This window comes from Hyalella azteca, unplaced genomic scaffold (assembly GCF_000764305.2).
Source record: "Hyalella azteca isolate HAZT.00-mixed unplaced genomic scaffold, Hazt_2.0.2 contig6568, whole genome shotgun sequence".
Classification (NCBI taxonomy): Eukaryota; Metazoa; Arthropoda; class Malacostraca; order Amphipoda; family Hyalellidae; genus Hyalella; species Hyalella azteca.
In genome coordinates, this window is record NW_025936726.1 from 149591 (window position 1) to 168321 (window position 18731).

At 37.6% G+C, this 18731-nt stretch overlaps 1 protein-coding gene across 1 annotated transcript; it reads left to right on the forward strand.

The window, feature by feature from the left end:
• The first annotated feature begins 10756 nt into the window (after positions 1 to 10756).
• On the forward strand, positions 10757 to 18524 carry LOC108676732 (protein dj-1beta). Its single transcript, XM_018164863.2, has 6 exons — positions 10757 to 10849; positions 11310 to 11437; positions 14554 to 14718; positions 15678 to 15747; positions 16187 to 16312; positions 17161 to 18524. Exons 1-6 carry the CDS (start codon positions 10813 to 10815, stop codon positions 17274 to 17276), a joined length of 642 nt encoding a protein of 213 aa, XP_018020352.1. The 5' UTR covers positions 10757 to 10812; the 3' UTR covers positions 17277 to 18524.
• Positions 18525 to 18731: the final 207 nt, after the last annotated feature.

Here is an 18731-nt window from a genome sequence, read left to right on the forward strand (position 1 = left end):
ATAGATAAATTTCACATCGATATCCTATTACAATTTAATAGATAATCGATTTCATGTTTAATAAAATATCACTCGCAGCATCGCTCCCAGTCGCGATATCTAATCATGAATAAATTTTCCATCAGACCTGCCAGCTGGAAGGCAGTAGCTGATTATTATCGGTGGCCGATCGCCGACGATTTATTGACCGGCGATAAGACATCAAATATATTCAATTCAGCAGAAGACTTATTGCCTCGGCAGGGAGTCGGATAACTCGGTATAAAACAAGTCAGGGTCATTCAGCAATGGCCGATACATTGAGTGGCTTTTAAAACTCGCTTAATTTGGCTGTCAGTCTCATACCGGCAAGATATTACCGGGAGCAGACTTCTCATTATTAGCCGCAAATCTTGTTTGTCTGCATGCCTGCCCATGACATCAATATTTTGCCTCCTCATAAGGTGGATTATGAAGAGGTAACTTATGAGTATTGCGGCTCCTCATAAGGTGGATAATGAAGAAGTAACTTATGAGTATTGCGGCTCCTCATAAGGTGGATTATGAAGAGGTAACTTATCAGCTTTGGGGCTTCTCATGAGGTGGATCATGATGGGGTAACTTGTCAATATCTTTGCACACATTTAGGTGGATCATGAATCGGTAATTTAAATGTGGATAATTCAGGAGCAACTTAGCAATTGTATAGAAGTGTTGTTATTCAACGACAGCTCCGTTGGTAATAGCAAGTGTCCGACACACGGTGGTCATTTGCACTCAAACTCAACTCGCGCAATGTTGAAATCGTACACGGCGAAAAAATTGTTATCTCTGTAGCATGATGACTACTGACAAGTGGGTGAATGACAGGAAATAATTTCCTGCCCCTAGTTTTATATTAAAGTAAATACAAGCTTTACACAAATGTGATTCGCAAACGAATGCATGCAAAATGTTAATTCAGCTTCGTAATAAAGTAAAGGCTGTTAGAGCACATTTCTGCAGCGCACGCCTCTCCCCCCGGCACATGAGCATCCCGTGACTTGAGGGCAGACTAAAGGATCAGAGGGTGAAGTTAGGGCGAGGTTAGACAGCTTGTGTCATCAGTAAGTTATAATTAGCAATAGAGGAAGCCATAAGGCTGACGTAAAGCGGCACTGAGAGTCTAAAGCGAGGCAGGAAGATTAACCTGGGTACAGCGGTTCCACAAACATAAATCAATGGTGGTGGTGCAGCCTTCGTATAAAAGTAGATAATTCTAATACACTTTTTAATTTCATTTGAGTGGAACGCGAGACCCTCGTTCGCTTAATATTGTAGAAGCAATAAGCGGTCTACGTGGGCCGCAATTTCAAATCGTTTTTTAAGGAACCGTTGCCTATATGTTTGTTGCATGCATCGTTCAATGCCGAGACACGGAGGATAACGCTTGATTTTTGCAGTGATAGATTTGTACGTTATTGTATTGGAATGATTGATCTTTTGATATTGATCTGTTGACGTTGATATGCTTGTTTTAAACAATTAGCGTTGATTTGTTGGCGTTAATCTCTTAGTGTTTATCTGCTAGTGTTGATTTTTGGACTATGATCTGTTGGTGTTGATCTATATGTGATCTGTAAATGTTGATCTGTAAGTGTTGAATCTCTCATATCGTTATTTTACGTCGCGAATCGCTATGGCATGACTCATTTTAAATCCATCAGCCTAGTCACGTTCCATAATATCAGAAAAACCACTTTTTAAACTGCCGAGGAGAAATTCTTTCTGGAAGAAACTAAATCCTGGAAATTTTTTTCTTCATTTCATATTTTTTCTGTGAGACTTTCCTTGTTTCGTTGTCCAGTTCGTTCTGTGAAAATAATCTCACGATGTTTAGGTTCAATTACAAAGTGGTAAATATAAGGAATAATGAATCAGGAGTAATATTTGAAACGCATCGGTAACTTTACTTGTTCAGTTAGGAAAACAATGGTTATTTAAGATGATTTTATAATTATTTATTATTTAATATATAATATATATTGTTTATTTTAAGTTATTTAAGCTAATATTAATAATTTTATCACTAAAAATGGTTTTCACTGTATGATTGTTTTTCTGTCTGTCGTAATTCAGGTCTCCTACCTTCGTTAAGCATGAATAAGTCACGCGATGACGCCAACTTTTACTACGTGACATGCGATTAAAAAGAGAAGAATGGCTACTCAAGCATCACGTGTTAATAACATAATATTTTGAGATCACGAGCCGAGGCTTTTAATGATATGACTCCATTACCTGGACTCGTGACGTCCACGGGAGTCATTAACGCGGTGCTACCGCGCCGTAATATCAATATGAGGACAATGAGCGGCGGCGCTGAAAGCCGTCAGAAGTTTGGTACACGCAAGATTGCCTTAACATAAATTACGTGGATTAATGAAACGATAAAAGTGTGCATTAATCCATGTAGTCTTGAATAATCAGCAATCACGATATTGATGTTAAATTTTTCGTTTGCTGGTAGGTGATCATGTAGACTAGAGGGTCAGAGCTTAGTAAACGATAAAACGATACCTGATGTGTTTCGTGTGGACCAATGCTGTAGGCATCAGGGTTTGGCGCACCGGAACAAAAGGCGCTGACAACACAAGTTGTGCGCGCAAGTTTCGTCCAGCAGCCCAAACTTCTGATGAGTCGAGTGTTTGTGCATCACTGGGTGCACTGCACCGTCTCATGCATCTACATGTGCACTGCACACGTACATCAAAAAGTGCATCGTAGTGCAACAGCGCTCGTATCCCGGTAAACGCGCCGATTCCGCCGTACCGGTCATTCACCGCCGCTGGTGTTCCGGTAAACGTGCCAGTTCCGCCGTACCGGTCATTCACCGCCGGTGGTCTTCCGGTAAACGTGCCAGTTCCGCCGTACCGGTCATTCACCGCCGCTGGTGTTCCGGTAAACGTGCCGGTTCCGCCGTACCGGTCATTCACCGCCGCTGGTGTCCCGGTAAACGTGCCGGTTCCGCTGTACCGGTCATTCACCGCCGCTGGTGTCCCGGTAAACGTGCCAATTCCGCCGTACCGGTCATTCACCGCCGCTGTTGTCCCGGTAAACGTGCCGAGTCCGCGGTACCGGACACATAAGAAGCGCTTCGATGTCTCCGGCAAGGAAGGATCCACCGGACGAGCTTTGTGCTCGAAGTCAAGTTCCCCGGTCAAGTTTAATACGAACTTCGGGTAGAAGTTCAAGTCGCATCACCTTCCTCCTTTAGCCATTGTTGCAGCTGAAGGCTGTCTCTATTGGAAATATTCCGAGGATTATTGGAGGCCAGGAATAGTCCATGGTTGGCCGTGGATAGTTCAACCTTAATTTTTTAAAGGGGCATAGCGCTCTGTTGTCGTCATCTCATTATTTACGAAAATGAGCTCAAATTATGTTGAGATTTGTAATTAAAACTAAAAAAATGAAATTTCAGTTATTTTTCTTCATTATCGCTTACATCAACTGACAAGGTTCGACAACATGAGACTGCATATAATGATTTTATTTAAGTTTCTTCAACAAACAATCCGGACAGCCTTGGAGAAAGTCTTGCATATAGCACGATTTTTATGTATTCATTATTCAATTTTCACATCACATATCTGAAATTTAACACAAAAATGCTTAATTTTAAAGGTAGAAATATTTTCATCTCATTTTGAAATTTCTCCAAGACTTCCTGTAACAACAAACATCTCCCTACAATCTCCCTGCCCACTTAGTATAAAACCGTGGTCTACCTGCTTTCCTATATTCTCTCATCATGATCAGTTCTTTCATGTTCCTACTCAAGTCAACGCATTATAGAACCATTTTTCAATGTTATCAATACCTCTACTTTTTTATAACCGATACCCACGTTCTTTCCTGGGCCCACTCTTTATAAAACCGTTCCTTTTTGAGTTTCCTTTATTATTGAAAGTTTCACCAAATTCTTCAAAGGTCCACTCTTAATGAAACCGCCCCTATGCATATTCTTTTGTGGGTTCACTCACTATTAAAAGTTTCATAAAGTTGTTCCAAAAGTCCACTCATTATAAAACAGGGTACTGTTCTTCTGTTTGCCCACTCATATAACAAATTTTACTCGTTGTTCCTCTGTAAGCCGAGTCCTGGAAAGAAAGGAATTGCCCTGACCTGCGAGCTAACGAGTATGCCGAGCTCTTCACGCAGGCACAGGAGATTGCCAGCCAACCTAGAGGCCGTCTCTGTTGTTTATAACGCTCGGCCCACGGACGGCCGACCGTCGCCCGTCCTGCCGCCACCGACAACGTTTATCCGCATTTTAGAGACGGTATGAGGGTATTTTATAGACTGTTTTCTTGAAGCTAAACAGACAGGACAGAGAAACTATGTGCTAAGACAGTTAAAAGCCATGGCAAGTAAAGAAGCGAGGACGAAATTGAAAGTTGGAAATATGAGTAACACCTTGTAAAATGAAGATAGCGGATTGAGTAGATGGGAAAAGGCAGAAGAAAAAAGGATACAATAGAAGATGCACAATGCAAATTGATATTAGATCGTGGTATATGAATGTGCCGAATGAAAAAATGTGGATCTGAGTAAAGAAATACCCAAGGTTTGATGACCGCATCGCATTCAGAAGTGCAGCTTCTTGAGTGTGTTTCCAAGTGAATCCCAGTCTACCTTTTTCTGTCCAGAGGGCAGGACAGGATGGCATGATTTTACAAAGAATCAAGGCGGTCGTCTCTTTCTGGTACAGACATCTCACTAACAACAGGTTCGTTTCCTGTGCATCTTTTATATTTGAACAATTTGTAAGCTTATAAATGTCCGACATCTTGTATGCTTTCCTTTCTTCACATTCTACGAGTATTAAGAACAACAAAAATTTCACATTTTGGAACTAACTAAACATATATTGAAACTAACCGATTAGGAACTAAACTTCAAAAAGTTTACATCTTTTGTATTACATCTCTTCAAGACCAAAAATGGCAGGTGCAAATTTTACAATCAAAGGATATTTTTATTTTTCAAGTTGCAATCTCACATACTCGCACACAACCTATGACCAAGCAATCGAGGATAAAAATGCAGGGGTCTATTCAATATCCCAACTAACATATAAAGATCACGATCATCTTAATGTGTTTAACGATCCCAAGCCTTGTCTGCGTTCTTTCTATAACTTTTCTAAGTTTTCTGCTTTATTTCAACGCACATTTAGAGCTTAAATGAGTTCAACATCTGTGAACGGGACGGCATTTGAACTAAATAGGCAGGCCTAAAGGTCTTCGCAAAAATTAGGCGCAAAGCTAGGCTTCTGCAGCTGTATAGGCCTAAGGAATTCATTAGCACGAGGCCTGATGAAGTGATTTGCCTATTGTAAAAATGGTGCGGCAATTTGCCGGCCCATTTCCTGCCTTGACGGCCATGCAAATGCCAGTATAAAGGGCTTCGGTTGGCCGTATTGTCTGGAGGCGCTCCAAGTTCTTGAGAACTCAAGACTATCCTTAGAATAGTCAAGAATATTTATCTGAGAACATGGATCGGTGAAATTATTGGTTAAAAAAGCTTACCGTAGTAGACATTTTTCTTACATGTATTTATTTTTTGAGGCTTGATTATTTCATAAAAACTACTAAATTTATCAATTAAATATCTCTGTTTATCTGCGAAAAAATTTTCTTATAAATTAAAAATTAAACATTCCTGTTTATCTACGAACAAAGAATTTGTTTTCAAATTTCGATGCGAATTGTATGACATTCAAAAAATCATCCAATAAAATCAACCTTGAATTTACGAGTAAATAAAAGCTGTACAATTCAAGCACACAATCATAAAGAGCTTCTACAAAGTCAGTTTGCAAATCCCGATCTGATCGAAGGACTCGTATCAAAGGACCTGCCCAGCTACGGCGCATCAAACAGAAGTGCCGTCAGGAGCAATCCGTATCCTCTGCTTCTCGATTGAAAGTGTTTGCTGAAGGTAAAACTTCACCAGTAAACTAATAGAAATAAATCCTTGCATTGTTAATTTATTGCTCACACGGACATAATAGCACAATATTATGAAGCCAGTTCCGTTTGTTTAACATTAAGAATATAGTTTAATGCAGTGAAATATTAAGGAAATAAATTCATATATTAGCAAATAAAGGAATTTTTTGTATTTAGTATAATATCAAGTAAATAACTGCATTCAGTAGAAAAATAAAAAATAGTTTCGTGCATTACAATAATAAATAAAAGAAATACGTGTAATATGATCTCCAGCCAATAAAATATTTCAAGACAAGTAGTAGAATATCGAAGGAATAATATCATGTCGAATATATGAAATAAATAATTTCGTGTGGAATAGTATTAAGAAAATAATTTTGTGTCTAAAAATAGGAAGGAAACATTTCTTTATAGTAGAATATTAGGGAAATAGCTGCGTGTAGGCAACTACAAAGAACTAGTTTCATACAGCACATGATCAAGGAAAAAATGTCAATTATGTGAAGATTTAAAAAATAATCTCAAATAGTTGGATATTTAAGAAATAGTTTCAAGGAGAATATCAATGAAGCAAATGAAGCTAGTCGTATTTGCTATAAATTAGAACTGGCAATTATATAAAGCCGAACGATAAGAATAAAGGGGAACAATTTACTAAAATATGTGCTAGAGGTAGAGGGTAAACGGAGGTAAATCAAACACTCAAAGAAATGAGCGACACCTCGTCTAAAAAACGATGCAGTGATGCCATCCTGAGCCAGTTCGGCCTGGCATCATAACGTATCAGTGCTACATCAACACTTTGCTCGTTCTGTGGGTATGAAAGTGAGTCACTATCTGGAGAATATCACCAATGCATTTTTCCGTGCAAAGGTCGGATCCGCGGCAGACACACGACGTGCCAAGCAGACGTTATTGGGGCGGCGCCCCCACAGCTCCCCGGATGTCGTTCTCACACTCTTCTATATATCTTTATATCCTCATGCTCATGATTTTTGGTATTTATATCTTTAATCTAACGACCTTTCGTCTCAATCATGACTACTTTCATGACTACTACTTTCAGTTAATATTATTATCTCTGTCTCTTTCTCTCTACAGTTTTATTTATTTGTTACTAGCTGGTCAGCCCGACGTTGCTCAGGCTCGAAAATTCCTGAAATTTTGAAATCCTGTTATTTCACCGACCCCATGAATCCCGGAATTCCCAATCTATTCAAATAATAAGGCTTATATATGTATTCGATTAGATAAAAAGTTCTTCATAATAAATTTCCCATAAAAGATCAGACATCGATCATACCCTCATTTAATAGTACGAAACTAAAAGCATCCCTGGTTTTTCCGATTTGCGAATTTTAGAACCTCCGTATATTTCAAAAATTGTATTGGAATGCCACCTTTAGTTCATATCAACTTCAAATTGTTAATTGATAAGTTTGGCCGATTTTTAACTTACTCTTTTATACTTCAGTTTAGGTTTTAACGTTTCTGAATTTTATTGTGCAAACTGATTGCATGTCTGTTTTACAATTTCCGAACTGACGATGAAGTTTGAAGCCCAAACGTTCTGCAGTTTGATAAGCTGAATTCTTCGCTGTCGAATTTCTACTTGAACTGAAATATACTATAAACGCTGACGTCAAATGTTGGCATCTTAAACACAATTGAATAGAAAGTATCCTGCAACATCTAAAAATTCTTAACTCACTATATTCCTCACTCAGAACACAGAGGTTTTTTTCACTAGAATTTTCCCGTCTATATAAAAGTGTGGTGAGTTTAGCGCAGGGGAGACTGATATGCCTAATATGAAATTGGTATATTAAGAGTCCAAGCACCCTGAATATTTTTTACTACAAAAAAATAAATTCCCATTCCCTTTGACCTGAAATATTATAGTTATATAGGATACAATTCAGATGGGAATATCATCGTAAACGAGAGAAGAATTCCTTTTGATGGCCAAACGTTACTGATCTCTCGAAATTTATTCAATTTATTATGCAACGCAACGTAAAATAATTGAACTTTCATGTCAACTTCCGGAAGTAAATTCTTAACTTTATATTTTGTACATTAGCAGAATTGCCAGACATGTTAGCCTCTCAGTTTCAATTTCACGTCGAATAATAATAATAACTCGGCACGCATGATCGCAACATGTCCAATATGAGCAAAAAACTGATGCCCAGGAGGCACCTGACATCAAACGTTTAAATGTATTTATTTATGCATTCTTTTTATTTATCCGACTACCAGCCGATCAGTCCTCATACGCACATGTAAAGGCAGTTGGATATGCGCTCTGCAGGTAATTAATATCAATATTCAACCGTCAGTTAATTACCGTCATTGATCGTTGGAAATATTACCTCTATATCTCAGTTACAGCAGAAGGAACTTAAACAAAAGACCTTTACGAGAAGTATTTTCCTGCAAGCAACACGCTTACGTTATTGGAGGAAAAGTCGCATGAAAAGCAATGCGGTTCCAAATCAAACGAGAATCTCGTCTATAATTCCAGGGCCCAATTATTGTCGCGAAATTCGAATCTGCGGCTGCGTTCCGGACGAGCGCTCGTGGCTTTCAAGAGGTTAGGAAACAAATGATTCTCCGGTTAGGGAATGAGGAATATTCCAGAGCACTCTGGAGCTGCTGGGAATGATTTAAATGCAGTGAATGAATGATTGTTGGTTTCCTAGCATTATGCAGCACCAGCCATAAATGACTGCATTGAGGCGCCTTATGGTCATAAGAAGCACCAGCTTGGAATAATCTCCCAGCTTGGACGAATCTCCCAGCCATAAATGACGTCATAGAGGCGCCTCATTGCCATAAGAAGCACCAGCTTGGGACCATCTCCCAGCAGCAAATGAATGCACGGAAGCAGTTCCTCTAGGCCGCATCTCTGCATCGGTTTTCGATAGCAGGCCTAGGCGGCACATACAGTATAGGCCTCCCTCCCTCACGCTGGGCTTTGATAACCACCACTCCTGATAAAACCAAACTCAAGGCTCAAGTAATTGTTTTCATTTATCCAATAATTGAGCGTGATTAAAATGCTCCAATTTTGAAGAGGAGTTTGAAGTATTGTCTTTCATTTAGTCCTTTAACTCGGGCGTTCGTGCACTAATTTCAGTAAGACGCTGTCTTGCAATAAATCTTTGTTCGCTTTCACGTTTCTGCGTACTAATTTAAATTGATGAATGTTATACGTAGAGAGCGTATGAAATATTTGCTTTGAGCGGCATAATAGGGAGTAATTGGTTCCATAATAATAATAATTAATAACGCATAATAATAATAATAATTGCAGCCGCAGATTATGTCGAGTCATGTTCAGTACAAATTACTGAAAATTTTCCTTTGTAGAATTAGGCAAGTTCTAGCCATAGAAATTTGTATCACAGTTAGCGGGTTGCGACTGGTGCGACAGCACGGTGCCCTCACTGTTTTGGTAAGGAGCTATTTATTTTTGGATACTTGTTACGTATATTATTACTACTTTCATTCTAGAGTACTTCTGTTGGAATGATGAGTTATTCATGATTATATCAATATTCTATTATAATTTACGCTTGTTCATTTGTGTGTTAATTTGTTTGCAGAAACCGTTTGCGGTATGTTAAATAAAAATGAAGAACCTAGCACAAGTTAATGACATCCTGCAACGAGTTATTTCAGCAGCATGGGAATTTAATACGAAAGACGACGAAGAAAGTGGCTGCTAATGTAGAAGTCGTCTTTAATTATTTTTATTATTATTATTATTTTTGTTATATTATTATAAAAAATTTTTGAATGGAATGCAAATAACTTTAAAATGTATATAATAATGTAGTAATTTCATTTTAATTGTTTGTCTACCATTCTCAGCGACCTGATCACCTTACTGATTTTGACTCTAATTTTCACTAGTTGCGGGTTTCGAACTCCCTACTCGATCTCTGCTCCAATTTATGATCTCAACTACTGGACCACCCGGAGTCTCAAACGTATTGAGCAAAAGTTGGGTTTGACGAGAAACTTGGAATACATTCATACATACATACATTCGCATAATTTAATATTTTTTGCGTTTTAATTTTGAAAATCGGAATTGTATTCTTCACAATGCCTGTGATTTGAAGACGAGAAAATACGAGTAAAGAATAGAATCACATCACTATGATACTAACCTGATATTAGAGGCTTTTATATATTAGTTGCCTTTCAGAGGTATCAGTCTATCCCATCAAAGCTTTCTCTTGCTTGCCTACCTAGCCGATGACCCAACGTTATAATACTACACAAGTCGATTGCATTGAGTGAGTTATTTACGTAACAACACTATGACATCGGTCTCATTATCCATAGGATTGACACAAGAATGCTGCAATTACTGAGTATTATTGTCAGGAGGAACTTTACTGGTATTCGTCCGAGAGCGTTCGGTGGGAGAAGTTAGTTATTGCGACGAGGGTATTTGCAATTCCGATTTTATTTTTTCGTAGAAATATCACGGTTCATCAAGTTTAATATATATTAGAAGCTCGTCGTTTGCAATATTTACAATTCGAATAAAGTAAATTGATTAAGGCTAGTTTGACGATGATATGATAAACATTTCACGTTTAATAGCTAAGCTACCAAAAAAAATTCTGTTCCATCATGATGGAATAAAAAAAGCAGAAAATACTACCACAAATAAGACCACTGTTAGGTTTACTTCACTACACACATCTGCGGAATGACGTAGGTATCATGAGTGCAGCTGGCATGCTCAATGCACAAATGGCCTAGCAAGCAGTTCGGTAAGCAGAACAGTCATCTTCGAACTTTGGCGTGTGCTGGTATGAATTTCCTGCACATACGCTCGTTGATCTTGTGCTGTAAGTGTCATTGGTTATCTGGCAAAATTTATCTAACTTTTAAGACAATAAAGATATGTACATATAAATGATTTCACTCTCCTTTTTAGTTGCTGCCTTAAATTCGTCTACCGTAGTTCAATGAGTACGAATTGGTTTCTTTTCTACAAATTTATTCAGTATTGACATCACTTGCGCGTTATCGGACTCGTTAATTTTGAATGCATTTGTTGTCACCTTCAACTTAAGTAGGACTTACAAGTTTAATACAAAAAGATCATATCAATTAAAGTCTGATTTTGTGTGATACAAGGCCAAACTATTTTTGAAGGAGATCCTGTTATTTGTGTAGCCAAAAGTTTCAGGCCGGTCTATTTCCGGACCCGGAAGATGGCAGATGAGATTTGACTATGGTGGATACTGTGTAGCATTACTCGTCTATCGCAGGATCAAGATCAAACTTTATTAACATTTATTGCAGATTTGCTCGTATTGAGTGTCTCGAGTGGTAATAAAATGGCTGAGGGAAAGACTGCCTTAGTGCTCATTGCTGATGGCTCTGAAGAAATGGAAGCTGTCATCTCAATTGATGTTCTTCGACGAGCTGGGGTATGTTGACTGTTGACATGAATAATCCAATGAAATCTTATAGGTACAGTAGGTACTGCAGCCAGGAAACAGGTTTTACCAAAAAGTTCATTTAATTTTTTTTTCATCATTTTCTAAAAAAATTACAAATTTTAGTTAGGTAGGCTACCTAGCAAGTTATCAGATTGAACTGAAAAACTTGAGATTATTACACTTACCTAATTTAATTGGAAACTGTGAAATGTTGGCGAGTTGCCACTTGCCAGTATTTGATACCAAAACCAATTATTAGTGAACTACCAACTGAGTTCTAACAATCAGTACTCAGATAAATTGAATCTACCTAACTGCAAAGTGCAAAGGCCTTCATTTATATTTTCTTAATATGGCCTTTTTGGCTTTTCCCAATTTGTTCAGCTAAATTGAGAAATACTCCTTATTTCCAGCTGCAATTTGCAAAAGTTGCCTGAGAAATGATCATATTTACAATTTAGTGGTAGTCTTAGGAAAGTTTTGCCCAATATTCCACAGAGGGTCAGGCAGGGACATGCATGCAGGTGCTCAGCTAAGGCATAGTCTCATAGAGTGTGTCCTGACTCCTGAGTGGAAAATTGGGAGAAGTCACCCAAGAATTAGACAAAAATGCCCAAGAACCATATTAAAATACAATACAGCAATCCCTTGATTAGCACGGTTTTGAATACCGCGGAAAAAAAATTTGCGACCTACCCTGGTATTATTGCAGATTAACTACATCCAAAAAAGGGTGTTTTTTTTTTAATTATATGTTTTTTGGGGTGTACATTACGAATCTGAAATCCATTTTTGGCGGTCGGCATCGGAAAACCGATTTTTTTCCGACCCAAAAATCGCGCTAAAAATGCCTAAAATCTGCGAAATTATAAGTTACGTAACCCCCATGTTAGTAAGTCGCGAAAAAAATCGGTTTTCCGATGCCGACCGCCAAAAATGGATTTCAGATTCGTAATCTACACCCCAAAAAACATATAATTCAAAAAAAAAACACCCTTTTTTTTGGATGTAGTTAATCTGCAATAATACCCTACACCCCAAAAAACATATAATTCAAAAAAAAAACACCCTTTTTTTTGGATGTAGTTAATCTGCAATAATACCCCTACCCTTAATCTACGCGGTGCCAGTTTTGATTAGCGCGACTTTTTTTTCACAACGCATCATTTTCCCACCTCTAGCCAGAGGTGTTACGTTCGTAACAAAAGTGTTACTTTTGCTTATTAGATCCTATGTTGTTCATTTTGTTACGACTTTTGGAAAAATTTGCCAAATGTTGTTACTTTATGAATTTTAGCCAATAATTCTTTAAATTAAGGTCCCGTTCCGTAGGCACTCGTACTGACTAGAGTCGGTTTAACCGCGCCTTGTCTTGTTCATAACTTGAATGATCGAGTTCGGCAACGTTCGCCGGTAAGTGCGCCATCATTGCCGCCATGCTGGTGCTCTAGCCCTTTAAGCCCTGGTGTGACGAATTCGTCACACAGAAAATAAAAGCTTCTACCAAGAGTAATTACATTTTTGGAGTCTAGCCGCAAGTGTGACGGTAGCGTCACATGTTGTGAACTCGTTCAAACGACGTTCAATGGAGTAGGTGCGCCGCTAGGTACTGCCAGTACAACACAAAGACTGCGCGTGATCTGAAATGTAATTCAGATTGTTTTTTCACTTTCAAAACATAATTCAGCGCGTAAAGGGCTAGTTACTCATTAGCCTTCAACTGGTCAAGATCACTGCCATATCTACTGCTCACTTTTATCAAACTACATAATTTTCCTCTCCTTTGCTATTTTTGAGGATTCATTATAATTATTCCCATATATTCTTAAGTTTGATTAGCGCGGTTTTGCTTAACACGGTAAAACTCGGGGATTTATTAACCGCGTTAATCAAGGGATTGCTGTATTCTTAAGTTTGATTAGCGCGGTTTTGCTTAACACGGTAAAACTCGGGGATTTATTAACCGCGTTAATCAAGGGATTGCTGTACCTGCCAATTTCCTAATTCCAATGCCTCTTTTGAATTTATTCAGTATAAAATTAGATAGGCTAAAGTCTAAACAGCCTGTTTTCACCTGCAATTTTCAAAAAATAACCTGTGAAATGATAATTTTTAATCCCAAGTTAAGAAAACTTCTGCCTGATATTCCTAATTTGGAATTTACAATGCCAAACTAGCATTGTGCAGCCAGTCAGCCACCCATGGAAGGAATGAGAAAAAAATGTCCATGCTCAATGCCAGATTTACCCAATTTTTATTTATGGCTCTCACAAAATTCATTTGCCAGCCCAGGAGGAGAAATAGCATATTTTGCCTGTATTTTATGAAAATTGCCTGTGAAATAAGTTTCTACCTGATGTTTTATAAATTTTTAATTAATAACACATTCATTAGCATGCTTAGTTTTATCAATTATTAAATAATTAATTAACTTAATTTATTAGAGTAGACCCCTGAGGCATCAACTATGCCAATATAGGGGTAGAAAAGCTTCGCTGTGGTAACTGCCAACTGGTATGAAGGGCAATGGGCATGGGTAGTTACCATAATTACATATTTTGTCTTATCTTCTGGCAATAGTGGAAAAAATCCTATCTATTGAAATTTTGTTGCCCCAAAGTCACAGATTTGAATGCTTGCAGCCTACTTTGGCAGTTGTAGTATGAATTAGATAGTGGGTACCAGTATATGTATAGGTAGTAATCAGTGTGGCAGGAATCAAGAGGCTCACTAAATTGCAGCAATCATATTTGTTCATATTGTTGCACTGTGGAGAGTAAAAATTGTTACTCTATTCTGTTACTTGCAGGTATAGTTACATAATTAATTTGATCTTTTTTTTTACCTGGAATTAATCATTTTTTAACATGATTTACTAAATTCATTCATGTATGTGTATATAACTGATTCTTCATATTCATAAATATATGTAGTGTAGCCAGACATTAAAAAAACTGGTTCATTGTTTATTGATACTTGCTGTAGGTTCTTGCCAGTAGCTTCTGTTGTATTGCATTTTCTATTGTACTGTAGGAAAATGTTTTTAGTTCTAAAATAATAACTTGCTGCCTTGAGAGACTGATCTATGTCTTCCTTGCCATCAGCTGCATGTGACAGTGGGACTGGTGAGTGGCACTGCTGGCATTGCCACCTGTGGCAAGGGAGTCAAGTTGGCCGGTGACGTGTCATTTGCTGAGGCCGAGTCCCTTGGGCCGTATGATGTCGTGGTGGTCCCTGGGGGCATGGGTGGCTCCAACATTATGGCTGCAGTAAGTTTAAAAATATTCTGACTTGTATATGTACTATTTCTTAATAGTAAATATTCATTCCTCTTTTTCATATTTATTTTGTAATTTGTGTAACAAGTACCTAGCTCTGACATTGTTTGATGGTAGAATGTAAAACTAAACAAACTGAATTACAAAAGACATGATGCCATAGTTGGTATATCCATAGTTAATGCTGATACTTTGGTATTTTGTATTGCCAATTTTAGTACCATTCTAAAGATTAGCATTGCATGCAAAATAGACACTAGGTAGTACTATTCCCCATTAGAATCTTTCCATCTGTATAAACTTATGCCTTCATTAAATTTTCTTTAACTGGAAATTCTCAAATGTATTGAAATTATTATTCCTATCTTCATTGATATGAATTTTAAAATTATTGTTTTAATTCTATAATAGTACACTTATTATAATATAATAAATGGCTAAAACATTGGAAAAATAAAAAATTTTAGTTGTTAAATTGAAGACACTTTTTCTTAATCATGTTAATTTCTTATGTACAAGGATAATAATAGATTCTAGATTTTATAATAGACTGGTACCTATATAATAATAATTTTATTACAAATTCTGTTTATGTATGCCGTAAACTGGGGTAACTTAGACCACTTTTTTTCTTATAAATGATGCCATTTTCTTACTAGCTAAATTAAACTTGAATTGAAACATGCAAAATACAGGTCTATACTCTAGCTTCACTCACCATAAATTGCTGGCTCCTGCCTCTCATAGTCTTTATGTAATTTCAAAAAAAGTGACATTGACAAAATTTTTCTATGTCAAATAGTTTTTGAGTTGTGGGGGTTTTTGTAAAAAAAACGAAAAGTGGTCTAAGTTACCCCATTTTACGGTACCTATTTTTGTGTGATTCTTGAGGAATGTGTATAACCTTTGCTCGCACACAAATTTATGTCATGATTTCCTTCTTTTGCCAGGACTCAGGAGTGAAGAAATTGCTGTCAGAGCAATATGCTTCTGGCAGGAAGGTGGCTGCTATCTGTGCTGGTGAGACTAGCTAACTATATTGTCTTCTGTCCATATTTAGTCTGCTCCACGACTACCTACCGTATAGTTTGGTGCAATTTTCTTCTATGAATGATTACTACTGTTGTTAGTCAAAATAAACTGGTGTGTTGGACACCTTGCTACTTACGACCTCAGTGCTATTTTGTTGCTTCAGGATATGAGTTAAATGTATATGCTCTTCTGCTTCAATATACATAAAATTTAACATTATTAATTCAAATATCAGACACATATACCTACTATGTAATCTGTACACATCAACATAATTTTTTTGGAAAATTAATTACTGCCAACATTTGGTATACTATGCATACTAATTGCTTACTACTCTATTTAACCATGTATATGCAACCCTCATGATTTTTCACCTTATACAAAGATGTTACTAATACATTCCATGGACTTTACAAACTTGCAGCCCCCGCCCTGGTGCTGACGGCTGCGGGTGTGGGTGAAGGTAAGCGGGTTACCTGCTACCCGTCCATGGAGTCCCACTTTGGCGACAAGTACACTTATGTGGCCGGCGAGAAAGTTGTTGTCGATGGTAAGCCTTGTTATAGGTTTTGCAATAATATTGAAGTTGTTGCTTTATAATGTGATTCATATAATGCATTGTCACTTTGTGAAGTAGTGCATTTTTAAGGTTATCGAGTCCTTAGTTTCAGTTTCTAGAGATAATTTTAAATATAGTTATTTAACACTACTTGTGTTACATTGGCTGAAATTGAAAGCTATAGCGTGTTCTATTTAGCTAATTTAGGTAGAAACTGGAAATTTTTGTGCAGTCTTGAGTCAATTACATGCAAAGTATAACTATTAATGGCAATATAATGGGATTATATGGTGGATCCTTTCACCATAATCCTCACCTGATCGATGCCGCACTTCCCGTACTCAATTCTCCCATGACGAATAATATGTAATTTAAATTAGGGGGAAAACATCTATGTTCAACGACTTTTCTTTAATTAAACCCGCACAACAAGGACAATTCATACTTTTTGAACTTCTATCCGTAACCCTGTTGCTGCCTAAATTATCGTTAGTTTATTCATAGGTCGGAAAATCGGCCACCGTTCTCGTTTTTTCCTGGAGATTTGGATAGTTTAATTTTTTCTTGTAGAATTGAAAATGTTTGCGATTTACTGCTCCTCAAACACTATAGCCTGCCAATTTCAATCGCAGTATATGTAAATCACAAGTTTTTTACATTTCTTGAGTCGATTCAAAGTATATGGTCGGTTATTTCACTCTATATGACTTTACTTGTAAATCTAGTCCGAACTGGTTGTAAAGCAATTGTTTGTACGTGAAACGAAATCTAATTGTCTATTACTCAGGTAAAATTCGTACATACGTGTCATATGTGTGATAAACTTAAATACATTACAGGTAACTTGATCACGTCGCAAGGCCCCGGCACGGCTTTCGACTTTGCCCTAAAGGTCGCCGAGGAAATTGTCGGTGCCGAAAAGTCCAAGGCTGTGGCAAAGGCCATGCTCTTGTGAGATTTTTCTTTGACTTTTTCTTGCCTAGTGTTAACCCTATTGGAGCCCCGGCAGATAAATCAATTAATGAAGTCTTATTATGAGGCGCGCGAAGACGTGATCTGCTGCAACGTTTCCACGAGAGATTTCCCACTCAACTCTAATCTTGCCAAATATAAACTGAAAAGCTTTTGTTGGTTACTACGATTTTGCGAGCTAATTGTATTCCTATAATTAATAAATTAATGTTCACTCCGTAAATCTGGCGCATCAGCTGTAGTATTGTTTTTGAATTTGTTGTTTTCTCTTGAGCTCTGCATAATTATCGGGCTCGGAAATTGGTTTGGCGCTAATTATGTAACGCTTGATATATTACGGTTTGTGATATCAGGATTAACTTTATTAAGATGTAATTAGTATTACTGGAGCGCGGAAAAAGCGAGCTGACGGTAGAAAAAGAAGTCGAAAGTAACTCGTGTGTTGCCCCATGCTTGATGGGCTTACCTGCATTATCGGTAGAATTTATTTCGTATTTTATTCGTTAACGAATTTATTCATCTTAACTTTCGTGTAGTGATATTCCTTATTGTCGTTATAGTTCAAAATAAATCGGCGCCATTCGTTTCCGAATTTTTCATCATTGAACCCATTTGGGTTTGTGTTGACCATCTTGGTTGTCGGGAATAAGTTGGTAATTGAATATATTTAAATTTAACTTATATTCACAAATTTTCTATGCTAGTCAGTTTCATAAATGGAGATCCAACACCACAGCGTGTTTGTTTATTCGAGGTTGGAGACTTCAAAATGTCAGAACAATCGGAGCCGAAATACTCCCTGAAGTTTTTTTTTCAATTTCGTTGTGAAAAAAAGCAGATTTTTCAATGTCATGTGAAAGAATGAATAGATTGAACTACTTAACTACTGCTTTGGGCCGATTATTTTTTCTACGCTAAGCTCATTTTTTCCGTTCTTTTTATAAATTGATTTATAGCTTATTCGATATTACGGACCAGTTGTCGAAACTTGAATCTGGTGGCCGTACACCTGCTTCAGCGAGCACTCCGTTCAATAGTAACCGGGTTCATGGACGTAAATAATATACCGTAATCCTGATAGCGTATTTAAATTTAAATAGAATAAAATCGTCTTATGTTTCATAATCTTTGTAACCTTTGTTTCTTTGAGAAGAATTGACTCTGTGTGCACCTGTTGGCGCTTAGCGTTTGGCTGCTTAGTTCTTCAAAATAAACTGTTTTCTGAAAGCAATGATTGTTTATTTTCTACCTTACCTCATTGTATGCTTACAGCCTCTCGCGTAGGGTGCGACATGACCGCGCTGTGTTGCAGGCAGAGCTGGGCAGCGCTACTTTGAACTGTAGCGGCCGCTCCGCTACATGCTCTGAATGTAGCCGGCGCTACCGCTACTATTGCTTAAATGTAGCGCCGCTACCGCTACTGAAAATGAAGCGGCCT